The sequence below is a fragment of the Schistocerca serialis genome, chromosome 1 (assembly GCF_023864345.2).
Source record: "Schistocerca serialis cubense isolate TAMUIC-IGC-003099 chromosome 1, iqSchSeri2.2, whole genome shotgun sequence".
In the NCBI taxonomy this organism is placed as follows: Eukaryota; Metazoa; Arthropoda; class Insecta; order Orthoptera; family Acrididae; genus Schistocerca; species Schistocerca serialis.
Genome location: NC_064638.1, coordinates 639487273 through 639507415, shown reverse-complemented (window position 1 = coordinate 639507415; position 20143 = coordinate 639487273). Strand labels below are relative to the sequence as shown.

The following is a 20143-nucleotide window of genomic DNA, read 5'->3' as shown; positions in this document are numbered from 1 at the left end:
CAAAGGAGTTGAGGTTGGAGAGGAAATTCTGGAGTTCTTCTTCACTGTGAGTCAAGATCATGAAGATGTCATCAATAAATCTGTACCAAACTTTGGGTTGGCAGGCCTGGGTAACCAAGAAGGCTTCCTCTAAGCGACCCATGAATAGGTTGGCGTATGAGGGGGCCATCCTGGTACCTATGGCTGTTCCCTTTAATTGTTGGTATGTGTGGCCTTCAAAAGTGAAGAAGTTGTGGGTCAGGATGAAGGTAATGAGGAAAGAGGTTTTAGGTAGGGTGGCAGGTGATCGGCATGAAAGGAAGTGCTCCATCGCAGCGAGGCCCTGGATGTGCGGAATATTTGTGTATAAAGAAGTGGCATCAATGGTTACAAGTATGGTTTCCGAGGGTAACAGACTGGGTAAGGATTCCAGGTGTTCAAGAAAGTGGTTGGTGTCTTTGATGAAGGATGGGAGACTGCATGTAATGGGTTGAAGGTGTTGATCTACGTAGGCAGAAATACGTTCTGTGGGGGCTTGGTAACCAGCTACAATGGGACGGCCCGGATGATTGGGTTTGTGAATTGTAGGAAGAAGGTAGGAGGTAGGGGTGCAGGGTGTCGGGGGGTCAGGAGGTTGATGGAGTCAGGTGAAAGGTTTTGTAGGGGGCCTAAGGTTCTGAGGATTCCTTGAAGCTCCGCCCCAGGAATGGGATTACCTTGGCAAACTTTGTATGTGGTGTTGTCTGAAAGCTGACACAGTCCCTCAGCCACATACTCCCGACGATCAAGTACCACTGTCGTGGAACCCTTGTCCGCCGGAAGAATGACGATGGAATGGTCAGCCTTCAGATCACGGGTAGCTTGGGCTTCAGCAGTGGTGATGTTGGGAGTAGGATTAAGGTTTTTTCAGAAGGATTGAAAGGCAAGGCTGGAAGTCAGAAATTCCTGGAAGGTTTGGAGAGGGTGATTTTGAGGAAGAGGAGGTGGGACCCGCTGTGACGGAGGACAGAACTGTTCCAGGCAGGGTTCAATTTGGATAGTGTCTTGGGGAGTTGGATCATTAAGAGTAGGATTAGGATCATTTTTCTTCGTGGCAAAGTGATATTTCCAGCAGAGAGTACGAGTGTAGGACAGTAAATCTTTGACGAGGGCTGTTTGGTTGAATCTGGGAGTGGGGATGAAGGCGAGGCCTTTGGATAGGACAGAGGTTTCAGATTGGGAGAGAGGTTTGGAGGAAAGGTGAACTACTGAATTAGGGTGTTGTGGTTCCAGATTGTGTTGATTGGAATTCTGAGGTTTTGGAGGGAGTGGAGCTGGAAGTGGGAGATTGAGTAGATGGGAGAGACTGGGTCTGTGTGCAACGAGAGGAGGTTGAGGTTTGCTGGAGAGGTTGTGAAGGGTGAGTCCTATCCAAGGGTGAGTCCTATCCAAGGGTGAGTCCTATCCTGTCCTATCCAAACGCCTCACCTTCATCCCCACTCCCAGATTCAACCAAACAGCCCTCGTCAAAGATTTACTGTCCTACAGTCGTACTCTCTGCTGGAAATATCACTTAGCCACAAAGAAAAATGATCCTAATCCTACTCCGAATAATCCAACACCCCAAGACACTATCCAAATTGAACCCTGCCTGGAACAGTTCCGTTCTCCGTCACAGCGGGACCCACCTCCATTTCCTCAAAATTACCCTCTCCAAACCTTTCAGGAATTTCTGACTTCCAGCCTTGCCTTTCAATCCTTCTGAAAAAACCTTAATCCTACTCCCAACATCACCACAGCTGAAGCCCAAGCTATCCGTGATCTGAAGGCTGACCGTTCCATCGTCATTCCTCCAGCGGACAAGGGTTCCACGACCGTGGTACTTGATCGTCCAGAGTATGTGGCTGAGGGACTGTGTCAGCTTTCAGACATCATCACATACAAAGTTTGCCAAGGTAATACCATTCCTGATGTCCAGGCGGAGCTTCAAGGAATCCTCAGAACCTTAGGCCCCCTATAAAACCTTTCACCTGACTCCATCAACCTCCTGACCGCACCGACACCCTGCACCCCTACCTTCTACCTTCTTCCTACAATTCACAAACCCAATCATCCCGGCCGTCCCATTGTAGCTGGTTACCAAGCCCCCACAGAACGTATTTCTGCCTACGTAGATCAACACCTTCAACCCATTACATGCAGTCTCCCATCCTTCATCAAAGACACCAACCACTTTCTTGAACACCTGGAATCCTTACCCAGTCTGTTACCCCCGGAAACCATCCTTGTAACCATTGATGCCACTTCTTTATACACAAATATTCCGCACATCCAGGGCCTCGCTGCGATGGAGCACTTCCTTTCACGCCGATCACCTGCCACCCTACCTAAAACCTCTTTCCTCATTACCTTCGTCCTGACCCACAACTTCTTCACTTTTGAAGGCCACACATACCAACAATTAAAGGGAACAGCCATGGGTACCAGGATGGCCCCTCGTACGCCAACCTATTCATGGGTCGCTTAGAGGAAGCCTTCTTGGTTACCCAGGCCTGCCAACCCAAAGTTTGGTACAGATTTATTGATGACATCTTCATGATCTTGACTCACAGTGAAGAAGAACTCCAGAATTTCCTCTCCAACCTCAACTCCTTTGGTTCCATCAGATTCACCTGGTCCTACTCCAAATCCCGTGCCACTTTCCTTGACGTTGACCTCCATCTGTCCAATGGCCAGCTTCACACGTCCGTCCACATCAAACCCACCAACAAGCAACAGTACCTCCATTATGACAGCTGCCACCCATTCCACATCAAACGGTCCCTTCCCTACAGCCTAGGTCTTCGTGGCAAACGAATCTGCTCCAGTCCGGAATCCCTGAACCATTACACTAACAACCTGAAAACAGCTTTCGCATCCCACAACTACCCTCCCGACCTGGTACAGAAGCTAATAACCAGAGCCACTTCCTCATCCCCTCAAACCCAGAACCTCCCACAGAGGAACCACAAAAGTGCCCCACTTGTGACAGGATACTTTCCAGGACTGGATCAGACTCTGAATGTGGCTCTCCAGCAGGGATACGACTTCCTCAAATCCTGCACTGAAATGAGATCCATCCTTCATGAAATCCTCCTCACTCCACCAAGAGTGTCTTTCCGCCGTCCACCTAACCTTCGTAACCTCTTAGTTCATCCCTATGAAATCCCCAAACCACCTTCCCTACCCTCTGGCTCCTACCCTTGTAACCGCCCCCGGTGTAAAACCTGTCCCATGCACCCTCCCACCACCACCTACTCCAGTCCTGTAACCGGAAGGTGTACACGATCAAAGGCAGAGCCACGTGTGAAAGCACCCACGTGATTTACCAACTAACCTGCCTACACTGTGAAGCTTTCTATGTGGGAATGACCAGCAACAAACTGTCCACTCGCATGAATGGACACAGGCAGACAGTGTTTGTTGGTAATGAGGACCACTCTGTGGCTAAACATGCCTTGGTGCACAGCCAGCACATCTTGGCACAGTGTTACACCGTCCGGGTTATCTGGATACTTCCCACTAACACCAACCCGTCAGAACTCCAGAGGTGGGAACTTGCCCTTCTGCATATCCTCTCTTCTCGTTATCCGCCAGGCCTCAACCTCTGCTAATATCAGGTTGCCGCCGCTCATACCTCACCTGTCTTTCAACAACATCTTTGCCTCTTTACTTCTGCCTCGATTGACATCTCTGCCCAAACTCTTTTCCTTTACAAATGTCTGCTTGTGTCTGTGTATGTGCGGATGGACATGTGTGTGTGTGTGTGTGTGTGTGTGCGCGAGTGTATACCCGTCCTTTTTTCCACCTAAGGTAAGTCTTTCCGCTCCCGGGATTGGAATGGCTCCTTACCCTCTCCCTTAAAACCCACATCCTTTCGTCTTTCCCTCTCCTTCCCTCTTTCCTGACGAAGCAACCGTTGGTTGCGAAAGCTAGAATTTTGTGTGTATGTTTGTGTTTGTTTGTGTGTCTATCGACCTGCCAGCACTTTTGTTTGGTAAGTCTCATCATCTTTGTTTTTTATATATATGCGTGTTCACCCAATCCTCTACATCATTTCAAAAGAATTAAATTTATAGGGCGTTTATGACATTCACTTGTCTTGAGGCCTTTCCTAGTGAATACATCGTGGTTTATTATGTATGAAAATAGAAATGAAAGTTTGTGTTTTGAGTGACTCTTTTCTAATCCATGAAATCCTGTGAGACAAAATCATCTCTGCTGCATTTTACTTTTAAGGAAAGGAACTATACCCCAGTGATGAAAGTAAGATGTTTGAATTACTGAGTCAGGTGGTAGCAGCAGAAATGCTTATAAAAGAAACAGTTTCTAAAATTTCACTGCAGCTTTTGGAATTAGTTTTAAATTGTCCACAAAAATCATGCATAGATAATTTCACCTGTAGTTGTGTGCTAAATTTTTCTCCAAAACAGATTGTTCACAGATGACACCCGCTGAAAAAGGTGTATCAACAGATGACTCAATGTTTTGCTGAATCTTTTGTTCCATTAAATCACTAACATGTTCCTCCAATGTTATAAAACTGGAGCCTAAGATTGCAGGTCAATTCTAGTGTCTGATTCCACCAGTCATTTTAGACCAATGAAGTAATGTGTGGGTGTGTGTGTTTTTTTTTTTTTTTTTTTTTTTGTGCCGCAGACTGTAGTTGTGAACGTTAAATGTTTTCTCTGGAGTTCTTTGTTGGCATGTATATTAAAAATCAGACGTATATTGTTTTGTTTTTGTTTTGTAATTTGTTTTCAGTATCTTTTGTTGATGAAAGTATTTGTGATTCACAACATTCTCATTTCTTACACAACTGCTTTTCATTACAGATGAGTTATTTGTGTTTACAGTGAAAATGTTCCTTGAAAGAATGACTGTCAGTAAATCTACTGTAAGATTTTTACAGCCATTGGAAGTTATTGCAGAATTTTGCAAGTACAGTGTTTGTGGTAATTATATGGTGTTGACAAGAACTTCCAATGAATTCATGTGGAGGTGCAGGAAAAATAATATATGGCGGTCTATATCCAGAAGGACCTAGCTTGAAAAATGATCGAGGCTGAATTTAGAGGTAATAGTCATGTTAGCTTACTATTTTTACTATAAATATTCTTCTCAATGAGTCATGTACGAAACAGGGGTTGTGTGTGGCACTGTAGTTGACCGGTTTTCTTCTGTAGAGAAGTCTGTGGGGAATTTATAAAGTACAGGAGATTACAGTGGAAAGGGGGGGGGGGGGGGGGCGCCATGGGTTACAGTTGTAGATGAGTCACAATATTGGAAAGAGAAAGTATGAAAGGGGGCATGAAGCTGTTGGGCTTTGGGTTTTTGGAGTAGTAATAGCTGAAGGGGATAGTGCTGATGTTGCATTTAGGGTCATTCTAAATCATATGAAAGAAGTGGTAACATCTTTAATTCAAGAATATGTGGAAGAAGGTTCAATAGCAATGTCAGATGAGTTTGCTTCCTGCAAGGGGTCAGGTGACAGGGTTTGTCATTTGGTTGTAAATCACAGTACTGAGTTTAAAGGATGTTTACAAATATTATTGAGGGGATTTTGGGGGCTGTATAATCTATTGTCAGGCAGGGAAAGAGAAGGATTTAAGTGTCGCAAGGCCATTTGGATGGATTTTGTTGGAGGAAGAGTATTCCTCAAGGTTACTGTATATTTCTAGCATTTATGAAAATAGTCATCAATATCTACAAACCTCATTTTGTTAATTAGGTGTGGATGGGTTTCATATTTTTTTCTGTTGGTATTTTTTTTTTTATTGGCTATGTGTTTGGTACCTTTTTGGTTTGTCTGGGGGACGTTTTCCTGTTGTTTTAATATTTTTTGGGCACAATAACGGGGCAAGGGGTTGGTTGTTGTGTCTTGTGCCTTGGGTTTATGTGATTGACTTAATAATATATTTGTCTTTTTTATTTTAAAAGTCTGAATCTGGGAAGAATTGATTTGGGTGATGCCTCTTTTGTACCTGTCAGTTAGTGTTTATTATTAACTTTTTGATTAGTTGATCTAGTTTTTGCATATTTTGTTATAGTTTGAGCTCCTAATATTAATATTTCTTGTTATGTCATCATTTTGTTGTTCTTATCAGCCTCAATCTTTCACTCCTTTGGAAGTTCATAAGTTTCTTTGTACGTAGCCAATTTAATGTTTTCCATTTCGATATTTTTGCTATACTTCTGTCAATTTTACTTTCATTCTTGAGGTAGAAATTCTATTGTTTGTCATTTTCGAGTTATTTTGCTGGTGTGAGTTATGTGTAGTATAGTTATCAGTTCCAAGGTTCTCTTGTTCTTGCATTTCATTTTTTGAGTGTGCAGCAATGTTTTTAAAGATTTTAGTTTTCTTTATTACTTTGGACAATAATGTTCTTTCAAAAGGATCAGTAAATTTCTCCTATACAGGAGAATTCTTTTGTCGATTCCAAGGTATGCAAGTCCTGCATTTTTACAATGTGTGTTCCCAGTGGTTTCTTTCAGTATTTCCATTGCTTCTTTCCTATCTGTACTCTGTGACAAACAAACCTATTATTTACTGCAGTAGCACAGGAAGTAACAGCAAAATAGAAATCCTACAACATAATACTGCACATAATTACTGCAAAGACATTGAAAAATAATGATTTGTGGAATCATTAACTACAATTGATCTATATTAATACATTATTTACAATGGAAAGCATGGAATTAACAACTAGAATATAGGTATACAGCTCAATTGTAGTTCCCAATCCAAACAGTCCATGGTTCATTAACCACATCGTTTTTCCATATATAGGTCAGTTCTAATTAACAATTCCCATCATTTTGTGGATGAATAGTTGGAATTGGTAACAAGAACTGACCTCCTACATAGGCCAATTCTAGTAATTGATTCCAACCACTGACCACCCACATAGGTCAGTTCTAGTTACCGATTAGACAGTTCATGAATTAGATCATATTTTCACGACGTGTGTTAAATATAATTCCATTTCTGCACTCATTATTGCTCTCTGAACTTTTACGAAAAAGTTAGTAATAATGGGATCAGTGACTAGAACTGACCACCTATGTAGGTCAATTCTAGTTACCGATTCCAACTATTTGATGGACTGTTTACTGGATTGGTTTTTTTCAGCAGGTGCATCAAATGTAATAATATTATTCCCTTGTAATTGCTCTCTGAACTACTGTGAAACAGCTACAAACACTGGAATTGGTAACTAAAACTGATCCCCTATACACGTCAATTCTAGTCTCCGATTATGGCTATTCGATGGTTCACTAATTAGATCACTTTTCCAGGACTTGTGTTAAATATAATACCATTTCTGCACTCATAACTGCTCTCTGAACTTCTGTGAAAAATTTAGAAATACTGAAATCGGTAACTAGAATTGACCTCATATACAGGTCAGTTCCAGTTATCAGTAACAATATTTGCTGTGTTTTATGAATTTTACTTACTTGTGTACTGGCTTTTTTAAATTTATTTATTTTAGGTTGTTGGTTTCTCCATATTTCATGTTAGTAATTCGTATTTGATATCATTTACTTTATTATTCTGTTGTAATTTAGTTTCTCTCTGTGCAAAACCCCAATTTTCCTGTGCTTATTCTATTTTAATGAATAATTAATATTAATATTAATGGAATTTATAATACTACGATTTCAACATGCGCTACACTGTGATGCAGTTTAATGGTTTTCTGCACCCCTGTACTTGCATAAATTGTGATAATAAATCTAATCAGACGTAATTTTTCCCATTGCTCTTATTTATTTTCATTATTTTCAACACGTTTAAATGTAATTCATGCATAAATAATAATCAATTTAAATGTGAGTGTAATTTAATCACACACTACATTCGTTTGTTTATGAGTGTGATCCGTTCCCTTTCATAGATTGTTTCTATGCAGCATTTTTGCCTTCGGTATGACATCATTGATCAAAGCCAATGAATGGAATCAGACACTAGAATTTATCCAAGACTGACCATTTACCTTGTTCCTCACTAAATCTAACTGTTCAGTTACACCAAAATGTAATTCTCTTTAAAATTTAATATTGTTGATTCCAATTCTAGTAAATTTCTATCTGTCTCTATATTTTCCGGATGTCATTTAGTAATGTGTTCATCTTACATACTGGAAGGTCTATCTTAGCATTAATCGTATCTACAAATAAATAATTTGACATTTTGTTCATTTGTCCTACCACAGTGTATGTTTCAGCAATAATATCCTCAAATTTAACAGTTCAAATATTTAAATTAATGTTAGTTTGGTATACTGACTGTTCCACCTGCACTTTTAAACTGACATTTAATTATCCCCTTTTCGCATCAAGGTTAGTATTTAACTGGTTTATCTCAAAAATAGTGTTTAATACTTCTTTCATTTATTTAGGTACTACGGGAATACAACCAAAATAATATTAATAACAGCAATAATAACAATACTTGAACAATGCTTCCCCAATTCACAACACTTACTAACAATTTCTGTACCACTGCAACTTGATGTCATGAAGTTGTAGAACAACTGCCACTTGTACTGATAGATGCTGCAGAGTTGTCACTGTGTGTAAAAGCTACTGTCTGCCAGTCTTCCAATTCTCTGTCTTAATCTTCTTTGTTGAACAAAATGCCATCAACTTTAACTGTATTTCAACATTTTATATTTCCTCTTAACATCTGATTTTTTGTGAGTGTATTGATACGTGCATTCTTCTTGTCCATTATCTATTTATCTTGTTGCCAAGGGCAGCATCATATCAAAATAATTTATTGTTCTCAAATAATTCTATTTAATAATCATTCTAACTACTGTTTGAGTTTCCTCCAGCAATAATGGCATTTGTGTCCTGCACTAGGGAGCCAAAAATGTGTTTGTTTTTGTTGGATCTCATTCAATTAATGAAGATTTCATAGTGTTTCTTAATTACCTTTTAGTCACTTGACCATGGCCTAGTATGCAGCTATGATGGACTTCATCTCCTTCTAGTGTAATTATCACCGTAAAGCAACTGTAATACTGCCACTCTGACTTCTCTTGAATAATGTACCAACGGTTTCTGTACATATAATCCGTACTGTCCATCAATACACACAACAAAAAGTTGACGATACCAAACTTACAAAAATTCTGTCAAATCGTAATGTCCAACAAGGAACTTCTTCATAGAAGACGATCCAAATATCAAAACATGTTGCATTTTTCTGAATAAATATTAAAGCTATTGCCAAAAATATATATATTCTCTTAGGACCTTGACATTCTCCAATGTAGACCAATGATGCTACAAGCTTTTATTTTCACAGCCATGCAGGTACTCCCTCTTGCAAAGTTCTGTAATCATCATTCCACTTTAAAGACATATATCGTCCCTTGGATTGGTTCTCCTTGTGCAAATAAAGTAACAAATCTGCAAAATATTTGTGCTCTGCTCTATTATAACTTGTTTTATGATTTTCATTCACGAGTATCATTCATTGATAGAATACACAGGGATATACATCACTCCTCTGGAGTGGTATGTAATTCCACACTAGCAAATTTATGCACAGAAAAAGTCTTCAGGTGCTCAACCATAGAAATAGCAATGCATAATACACAATTGTTAATGTGTGCTGATCACCCTGCAGTATGGTAGTCCAATATACCTTCTAAGAAAATTAAATAGTATGACAAGTAAGGGGAACAGCTGGAAGCATAAACAAAAATGTATTGTGTGTTCTCATTTTAATATTAATTAACTAGCAGGATTCAAAGTGAAAGATGAACTTCATTTTCTACTGATTTAATACAATTTACATAATACAACCAATGCCTCCCCCCCATGAACCATGGACCTTGCCGTTGGTGGGGAGGCTTGCGTGCCTCAGCGATACAGATGGCCGTACCGTAGGTGCAACCACAACGGAGGGGTATCTGTTGAGAGGCCAGACAAACATGTGGTTCCTGAAGAGGGGCAGCAGCCTTTTCAGTAGTTGCAGGGGCAACAGTCTGGATGATTGACTGATCTGGCCTTGTAACATTAACCAAAACGGCCTTGCTGTGCTGGTACTGCGAACGGCTGAAAGCAAGGGGAAACTACAGCCGTAATTTCTCCCGAGGACATGCAGCTTTACTGTATGATTAAATGATGATGGCGTCCTCTTGGGTAAAATATTCCGGAGGTAAAATAGTCCCCCATTCGGATCTCCGGGCGGGGACTACTCAAGAGGACGTCGTTATCAGGAGAAAGAAAACTGGCATTCTACGGATCGGAGCGTGGAATGTCAGATCCCTTAATCGGGCAGGTAGGTTAGAAAATTTAAAAAGGGAAATGGATAGGTTAAAGTTAGATATAGTGGGAATTAGTGAAGTTCGGTGGCAGGAGGAACAAGACTTCTGGTCAGGTGATTACAGGGTTATAAATACAAAATCAAATAGGGGTAATGCAGGAGTAGGTTTAATAATGAATAAAAAAATAGGAGTGCGGGTTAGCTACTACAAACAGCATAGTGAACGAATTATTGTGGCCAAGATAGACACAAAGCCCATGCCTACTACAGTAGTACAAGTTTATATGCCAACTAGCTCTGCAGATGATGAAGAAATTGATGACATGTATGACGAGATAAAAGAAATTATTCAGGTAGTGAAGGGAGATGAAAATTTAATATTCATGGGTGACTGGAATTCGTCAGTAGGAAAAGGGAGAGAAGGAAACATAGTAGGTGAATATGGATTGGGGGGAAGAAATGAAAGAGGAAGCAGCCTTGTAGAATTTTGCACAGAGCATAACTTAATCATAGCTAACACTTGGTTCAAGAATCATGAAAGAAGGTTATATACCTGGAAGAATCCTGGAGATACTAAAAGGTATCAGATAGATTACATAATGGTAAGACTGAGATTTAGGAACCAGGTTTTAAATTGTAAGACATTTCCAGGGGCAGATGTGGATTCTGACCACAATCTATTGGTTATGAGCTGTAGATTGAAACTGAAGAAACTGCAGAAAGGCGGGAATTTAAGGAGATGGGACCTGGATAAACTGAAAGAACCAGAGGTTGTACAGAGTTTCAGGGAGAGCATAAGGGAACAATTGACAGGAATGGGGGAAAGAAATACAGTAGAAGAAGAATGGATACATCTACATCTACATTGATACTCCGCAAGCCACCCAACGGTGTGTGGCGGAGGGCACTTAACGTGCCACTGTCATTACCTCCCTTTCCTGTTCCAGTCGCGTATGGTTCGCGGGAAGAACGACTGTCTGAAAGCCTCCGTGCGCGCTCTAATCTCTCTAATTTTACATTCGTGATCTCCTCGGGAGGTATAAGTAGGGGGAAGCAATATATTCGATACCTCATCCAGAAACGCACCCTCTCGAAACCTGGCGAGCAAGCTACACCGCGATGCAGAGCGCCTCTCTTGCAGAGTCTGCCACTTGAGTTTATTAAACATCTCCGTAACGCTATCACGGTTATCAAATAACCTGGTGACAAAACGCGCCGCTCTTCTTTGGATCTTCTCTATCTCCTCTTTTGAGGGATGAAGTAGTGAAGGCAGCAGAGGATCAAGTAGGTAAAAAGACGAGGGCTAATAGAAATCCTTGGGTAACAGAAGAAATATTGAATTTAATTGATGAAAGGAAAAAATATAAACATGCAGTAAATGAAGCAGGCAAAAAGGAACACAAACGTCTCAAAAATGAGATCGACAGGAAGTGCAAAATGGCTAAGCAGGGATGGCTAGAGGACAAATGTAAGGATGTAGAGGCTAAGATAGATACTGCCTACAGGAGAATTAAAGAGACCTTTGGAGAGAAGAGAACCACTTGTATGAATATCAAGAGCTCAGATGGCAACCCAGTTCTAAGCAAAGAAGGGAAGGCAGAAAGGTGGAAGGAGTATATAGAGGGTTTATACAAGGGCGATGTACTTGAGGACAATATTATGGAAATGGAAGAGGATGTAGAAGAAGATGAAATGGGAGATAAGATACTGCGTGAAGAGTTTGACAGAGCACTGAAAGACCTGAGTCGGAACAAGGCCCCGGGAGTAGACAACATTCCATTAGAACTACTGATGGCCTTGGGAGAGCCAGTCATGACAAAACTCTACCATCTGGTGAGCAAGATGTATGAGACAGGCGAAATACCCACAGACTTCAAGAAGAATGTAATAATTCCAATCCCAAAGAAAGCAGGTGTTGACAGATGTGAAAATTACCGAACTATCAGTTTAATAAGTCACAGCTGCAAAATACTAACACGAATTCTTTACAGACGAATGGAAAAACTGGTAGAAGCGGACCTCGGGGAAGATCAGTTTGGATTCCGTAGAAATGTTGGAACACGTGAGGCAATACTAACCTTACGACTTATCTTATAAGAAAGATTAAGAAAAGGCAACCTACGTTTCTAGCATTTGTAGACTTAGAGAAAGCTTTTGACAACGTTAACTGGAATACTCTCTTTCAAATTCTGAAGGTGGCAGGGGTAAAATACAGGGAGCGAAAGGCTATTTACAATTTGTACAGAAACCAGATGGCAGTTATAAGAGTCGAGGGGCATGAAAGGGAAGCAGTGGTTGGGAAAGGAGTGAGACAGGGTTGTAGCCTCTCCCCGATGTTATTCAATCTGTATATTGAGCAAGCAGTAAAGGAAACAAAAGAAAAATTCGGAGTAGGTATTAAAATTCATGGAGAAGAAGTAAAAACTTTGAGGTTCGCCGATGACATTGTAATTCTGTCAGAGACAGCAAAGGACTTGGAAGAGCAGTTGAACGGAATGGAAAGTGTCTTGAAAGGAGGATATAAGATGAACATCAACAAAAGCAAAACGAGGATAATGGAATGTAGTCAAATTAAATCGGGTGATGCTGAGGGGATTAGATTAGGAAATGAGACACTTAAAGTAGTAAAGGAGTTTTGCTATTTAGGGAGTAAAATAACTGATGATGGTCGAAGTAGAGAGGATATAAAATGTAGACTGGCAATGGCAAGGAAATTGTTTCTGAAGAAGAGAAATTTGTTAACATCGAGTATAGATTTAAGTGTCAGGAAGTCGTTTCTGAAAGTATTTGTATGGAGTGTAGCCATGTATGGAAGTGAAACATGGGCGATAACCAGTTTGGACAAGAAGAGAATAGAAGCTTTCGAAATGTGGTGCTACAGAAGAATGCTGAAGATAAGGTGGGTAGATCACGTAACTAATCAGGAGGTATTGAATAGGATTGGAGAGAAGAGAAGTTTGTGGCACAACTTGACTAGAAGAAGGGATCGGTTGGTAGGACATGTTCTGAGGCATCAAGGGATCACAAATTTAGCATTGGAGGGCAGCGTGGAGGGTAAAAATCGTAGAGGGAGACCAAGAGATGAATACACTAAGCAGATTCAGAAGGATGTAGGTTGCAGTAGGTACTGGGAGATGAAGAAGCTTGCACAGGATAGCGTAGCATGGAGAGCCGCATCTAACCAGTCTCAGGACTGAAGACCACAACAACAACAACAACCAATGCCTAGACAAAGTGCTCACAGCACATGCTCTGCCATGGCTGATTTCACCAACTGCCCCAAACTGCAATGCCACTTATGTTCAGTAAGCCTGTTATTTATCAACTGCCCAGTCATTCCTACACAGACTTTTCCACATGCACATGATATATGATATACTCCTGACATTGCATTGTTTGAAACTGACCACATAGTAAAATTTGCTGGTACAGAATTTCTTGCTGTAGAGATGAGCTATCACACCTGCTTGTTGAGAGAACCTACAGAAATACACAAATACAACAACAGCTTCAAAAAGAAACAAGAAAGCCTTAAGGTGGATGCCTATGCGGCAGCGAATGCCCATTGTAGGTAGCAAGGGGAGAAGTGCACCAGTAATGACCACAGAAAAGCCCTTGGACAGAGGTGCCTCAGATACATATAATCTGTGGCAACAAGCTCAACTCCAGTCCACTAACAGTAACGGAAGGTGAAGCTTTGACAATACCAGCCACTCGTTGGCAAAACATCAGAAAAATCATCAAACAAATGTTGGCCACAGAACTCGAGACAGAAGCCAACAGGTAATTTGTCAACAAGGCCAACTAAGGCCTTAACAATGTTGTGGTTATGTAGGGTTACAATAAACAGTGCTAATGCTCTAGATTACATTAAAACAAATGTACAGGAAGACTGCTACACAGTAACAGAAGAGTAAAACCATGTTTGATCACAAAGAACAAATAATTTTCAGAAAACAAAACCTAAAGCCAAGGAAAAATGCTTTTTAAGTTACAACAACAGTATAATAATAAATATGCTAAACTATAACCAAGTTAATGAAAGTTTGATAGTAATCACCACTGGGAATGGCAGAGTAAACAACTTTGGATTGGTGAATATATTAATGGGCATTGACAATTAAAAATAAATGAATCAGATATGAGATAAAACAAAACAAATGGTGTACAGAAGCGATCATAGCATCTGTTCAAATGCTTCAAGTTAAGCACAGTCAATAAACATACAAAAAAATTGGTTAAGTTTCAAATGAAATGGTGAATACAGTACACTCTAGAGATTGTAATAAAATTTGCAAACAAACTGACTGTTGAAAAGGCCACTGCCAAATCAGAAAACAATGTTACAGATCATACATCTAGAAATATGACAGGTAAAGCATTAAAAACACTCAAAGGAAATAATGTGGTTTACTTCTGTACAAAATAAATTGATACTTGTTAGCAAATGCATTTAATGGCTATTTCATAAATACCTAGGTATTAAAATTATGAACAACTTAAACTGGACGGAACACATAGAAAATGTTGTGGGGAAGGCTAACCAAAGACTGTGTTTTATTTGCAGGACACTTAGAAAATGTAACAGACCTACTAAGGAGACTGCCTACACTAAGGTTGTCCATCCTCTTTTAGAATACTGCTGCAAGGTGTGGTATCCTTACCAGATAGGACTGACGGAGTACATCGAAAAAAGTTCAAAGAAAGACAGCACATTTTGTACTATCGAGAAATATGGGAGAGAGTGTCACAGAAATGATACACAATTTGGACTGGACATCATTAAAAGAAAGGCGTTTTTTCGTTGTGACGAAATATCCTCATGAAATTCCAATCACCAACTTCCTCCTCCGAATGCGAAAATATTTTGTTGACACCGAACTACTTAGGGAGGAACAATCACCCGACTAAAATAAAGGAAATCAGAGTTCATATGGAGAGATATAGGTGTTCATTCTTTCCGCACGCTATACAAGATTGGAATAATAGAGAATTGTGAAGGTGGTTCGATGAACCCTCTGCCAGGCACTTAAATGTGATTTGCAGAGTATCCATGCAGATGTAGACGTAGAATGTTTCTAAAAATCTCAGCTCTCACAACAAATCCCATACATGGTTTAACAGATGAGATGCCTTCTAAATAATTCCATTCCTCTTTTACCAAGTAATGAGGAAGCAGCAACATGTATGTATTTCTATCATCTGCCTATAATGATAAACTACTGGCCAACATTACTAATAAAACCATGATAAAAGAACTGTTTTTAAGGAGGTGGAAAATGCCAAAATGCTGATCTCATGAAACCGGAAAACTACAGACCAGTGGCTATTTTACCAGGTGACTATTTTACCAGAGGCTTTGAACACGTACTGTACAAAATATTAATGCAGTTTGTAAAGCTCACAAAATACTTTCCAAATTTCAACATTAATTTCAAAATAAATGAATAAATTCATCATCTCAGCAGCACATCAACTTGCTGACTATGTACTATGAGGGTAATCCCAAAAGTAAGGTCTCCTATTTTTTTATAAGTACAGAACTCTGTGTAGCAGTTGGTCACACTGTTATGAAGAGTGCTTCACGCCGTGTGTGTAAACATGCACACGCCGCACTGAGGCGCTCAATCTTGGCTTGAGAGCCATTGAGAATGGAGCTCCTGTTGAATGTCACTGCTAAGTGTGAATTGCATGCAGTTACTAGGTTTTTGAATGCAAAGGGCACTGCACCGATTGAAATCCATTGCCAACTGACAGAAGTGTATGGTGAGTCATGCATGGATCTCAAAAATGTTCGTAAGTGGTGTAGAGAGTTTGCAGCTGGTAGGACTGAAATTCACGACAAACAAAGAAGCTGGAGGCCATCAATTTCTGAGGAGACAATGTCAAAGGTTGAGCAAAGCATGCACGAAAATCGGCGGATCACCCTGGATGATCTCTGCACATTGGTTCCTGAGGTTTCCCGAAGCACCACTCACAGAATTTTAACGGAAACATTGAACTATCGGAAGGTGTGCGCAAGATGGGTGCCACGCATGCTGACTGAGGACCACATGCGGCAACGAGTTGATGCTTCCCGTGCATTTCTTCACTGCCTTGCAGCCGAACAGGATAACTTTCTGGACTCATTTGTCACGGGTGACAAAACATTTGGCCGGAAAGCGATTCAGCTCCAACAACGAGGTGAAAGAAGAGGTTCATAACTTTCTGAACAGCACGGCGGCAAGCTGGTATGACATGGGCATACAAAAACTGCCACAGCGCCTACAAAAATGCATAAACAGAAATGGTGATTATGTCAAAAAATAGCTAAATGTTCAAGCTGTAAACTGATGTAAACCATTGTAGAAATAAACAGGTCTATGTACTAATAAAAAAATAGGAGACCTTACTTTCGGGATTACCCTCGTAAAAGCACTAAACAAGGAATATCGAAAGTTAGGATAGTCTTTCACCTATCAAAGGCAACTGCAGGTAATGGACAGTTGGAGTCAGGTACCTCGTGAATGGCCATTACTCATAGCAGCACATAAAGCTGCAATCTTCAATGGATCAAATTACACAGAAACTAGACAGGAGCAGACTGGGGCCGTACAGTGCAGCCCAATGAGTTCTGATTTTGTTCAAATGTGTGTGAAATCTTACGGGACTTAACTGCTAAGGTCAGCAGTCCCTAAGCTTACACACTACTTAACCTAAATTATCCTAAGGACAAATACACACACTCATGCTTGAGGGAGGACTAGAAACTCCACCGGGACCAACTGCACAGTCCATGACTGCAGAGCCTTAGACTGCTCAGCTAATCCCGTGCGGCTTCTGATTTTGTCTCTTCATGAATGTTGCAGGACATCAAGTGCATGGACAGCCAAATGAGGTGTTAAACCTACAATGTGAGAAATGTGTAATTCAAACTTGACATGTTTCTGTGGTATTTTGGATGTATTTTTCATACCAAAACTTGGGGCACTCATTCAGTTTACCATGAACACGAGACAGGATATTTATTTCAATATTTCTGGTCACCAGTTTTTGCCCTTTCTTCTACATCTATATGATGTGTACGCTGTGTGCACTCCCATTCGTGTTCATCATCATCATCATCATCATCATCATCATCACCATCATCTGTTCATCAATCCAGAAATGAATACATGCAAAATTGATGAACACTCGAGTGTCCCAATGCACCTTGATTGGCCCACTAACTTAGCCAACCTTAATCCTACAACGAAAGTCTGGGACTATTTGGAACAATGATTGAAATGTAACAATCAACATCCCCTCGGTTTTGTTTCGATATAGGATCTAATCATCAACAAGTGTCCTTACTAGATACAGCATTCCTGAAGAAATCTGCACTCTTTTCTGCACCAAATTGTTGTTTGTTTTAAAATAAATAGCCATTATTTGTAAAAGAAAAAAAAAGTATATGCCGAAGTACCACCCTTTTATACCATGTTTACACGATACTACTGCCATCTGTATATGGGATAATCACTATGTTGTGACTTTTTCACCTCAGTCTATATGGCAAGTGTAGAATTGGAAATTTAAGAAAAATGTAGATAGTTGCATTCTGAAACACCTTTGAACATTTGTAAAGGCTTTAAAATGGTCTACTGAAAAATCAAGAAGTTGTATATCCCTTTTTACTATAAATACAGCGGTATGTTTGACTTGAATCATTATATCCAGTGAGTGTCAGATCTCATTACAGAGTTAGAATGATCAGCAATTGTGAAGAGCAATATTTTCCACCTGTAAAGCAATCAACTGATGAACTTGCAAAAGTATTGTACCATAGAGAATCACATGACCTGAATAACCCACTGTGCATTATAAAACATGAGAAAACCAAGGGTAGTCAGGATCTCATCTGCTTGGCACTGGTGATCTCTGCAGCTTTTTCTGCATCAACATATGTGTTTGGAAAGCCACTATTCAGTACATATGACATAGTACTTTATACCAGTATCACCAACTGTCTGTGCTATTCCATTTGCAAATGAGATGAAGAAAAAGTGTGTGTGTGTGTGTGTGTGTGTGTGTGTGTGTGTGTGTGTGTGTGTGTGTGTGTGCGCGCGCGCGCGCGCGTGCGCATGCTTGTGTGTGTTTTACAATAAATAACCATTATTTGCAAAAGAAAAAAAAGCATATTGCAGATGTGATGTGTTTATTATTTTACAGTGATTTATTTATATATTTTGATTAGTTGTAGAGTACCATAAATTGTATAATCGCCTTGTCCAATGGTGCATCATGTATTGATTGTAATACATGTAATGGTTGGTAAATAAATTAAAAAAAAAAAAAAAGGTTTCCGTCACTAATTATTTCATTCTGCAGACAAAACAACAGAGTTATATCTTGTGTAAAAAGATTATCAATAAACATTAAATGAAATTAATGTTACCTGTGTAGCACCCTATGAGAATGAAGATAGTAAAGGGCTGAGACTAAATCACAGGCAATATTTCTTGCTCGATCCTCAGGCAAGTATCCTTCTTTACTCAGGATTTCAGATAACTCCTTGTCCGCATATTCTGTTACTACAACAATCTGGAGCATAATGGTATTGTAAATTAGATAGTATCTCAAACTATCATCAACAAGGAACATGTAATGTCTTTCAAAATTCACTTTAAATACATCTAGTATGTGTAGAGGACACTAGGTAATTTGCATAGCAGCCAACTTATTTCAGGAATAGAAAATGAGAACAAGTTGTAACAGAGATGTTAAGTCACTGACTCTGATTTGAAGTTAACTCTTACAGAGCTGAATTTTTTCTGGAGGAAAGAAAATATTTCTTTACGTAGTGTTACTCTTATGTGAGTTTTCAAACTGATTTTAGATGCACGATTTATAGAAAAATACGTACCCATTTTCAAACCATACTTTGTATACTTGGCATCATTTTATAGACTAAAATAACTAATTACGAAATATTATCTATTCCAATAAATAGTAAAATGAACACTGAATAACTACCCTGCAAAATAACAATAATAACATTTAATTATACAGTGGAGCATAGTAAAACAAGCACATCTGTGTATTCTGGTGGCCGTGAGTTGCTGCACACTGCTAGGTTGACTTGCTAATATTTTCACAGTGATGTACAATAGCTGGCAGTACTTATACATGGTGAAAAGGTAAACATTCACAAATGTGTACCTCAGGTTTACATTGGGAAAAGATACTTCTGTTGCAGCTAAGACACTGCAAAAGTTAATGTACACAATTGTAGCCAGAAGGTCTGAAAAGGTTAAGTGATTTAAGGGACCAGTCTAAAGATCATCCATTAAATTTTCAGTAAACTATAAACTTACTAATAGACAGGGCACTTGGCTAGGACTTATCTTCAGAAGGTGAAATTCCAATAATGTCACTAGATTCATATAAAAATACAAAAAAGTATGCTATCTTGCAGGGAGAAAAAGGCGTAGGTTGAGGATGGTTAGAAAGAAGAGGTAGCTCAATCAGATTCCAGAAAGAGAATTGTGTAGATAACTAGATGCACTGACATTTGGTCTGAAGATGATATGTAACTAAAACTGGTCACCAAGTATAAATACAAAGTGACTTGGACTGTTTCAAGATCAGTCTTTGGCAGACAGTCAGTGTAGCTTTCTAAATAATAGGTCTAAAATAATTAACAAAAAGTTGATCACAAATTTAAGTTCTATTTTTTTAAATTAAGTAACAATTACAGAATGTGGATGCACATTTGAATCTGATGTAGTTCATGTATAAAATTTAGTTTCTTTGGTTTAATTTAAATATATAATCAATTTGTCAGTGCTGCATAGCATACATAAAAACTTCAGTATGACCATATTATACAGTATAAAT

General features: G+C 39.5%; 1 protein-coding gene across 2 annotated transcripts in view; it reads right to left on the bottom strand.

Annotated features, from left to right (window-relative positions):
* LOC126478698 (serine/threonine-protein kinase fused) overlaps positions 1-20143 on the bottom strand; it is a 209849-nt gene that overhangs the window by 151702 nt on the left and 38004 nt on the right. For both annotated transcript variants that reach the window (XM_050103723.1, XM_050103722.1), the window contains exon 3: positions 18702-18847. In XM_050103723.1, the coding sequence (XP_049959680.1) occupies positions 18702-18847 (146 nt within the window). The remainder of the gene's footprint in view (positions 1-18701; positions 18848-20143) is intronic.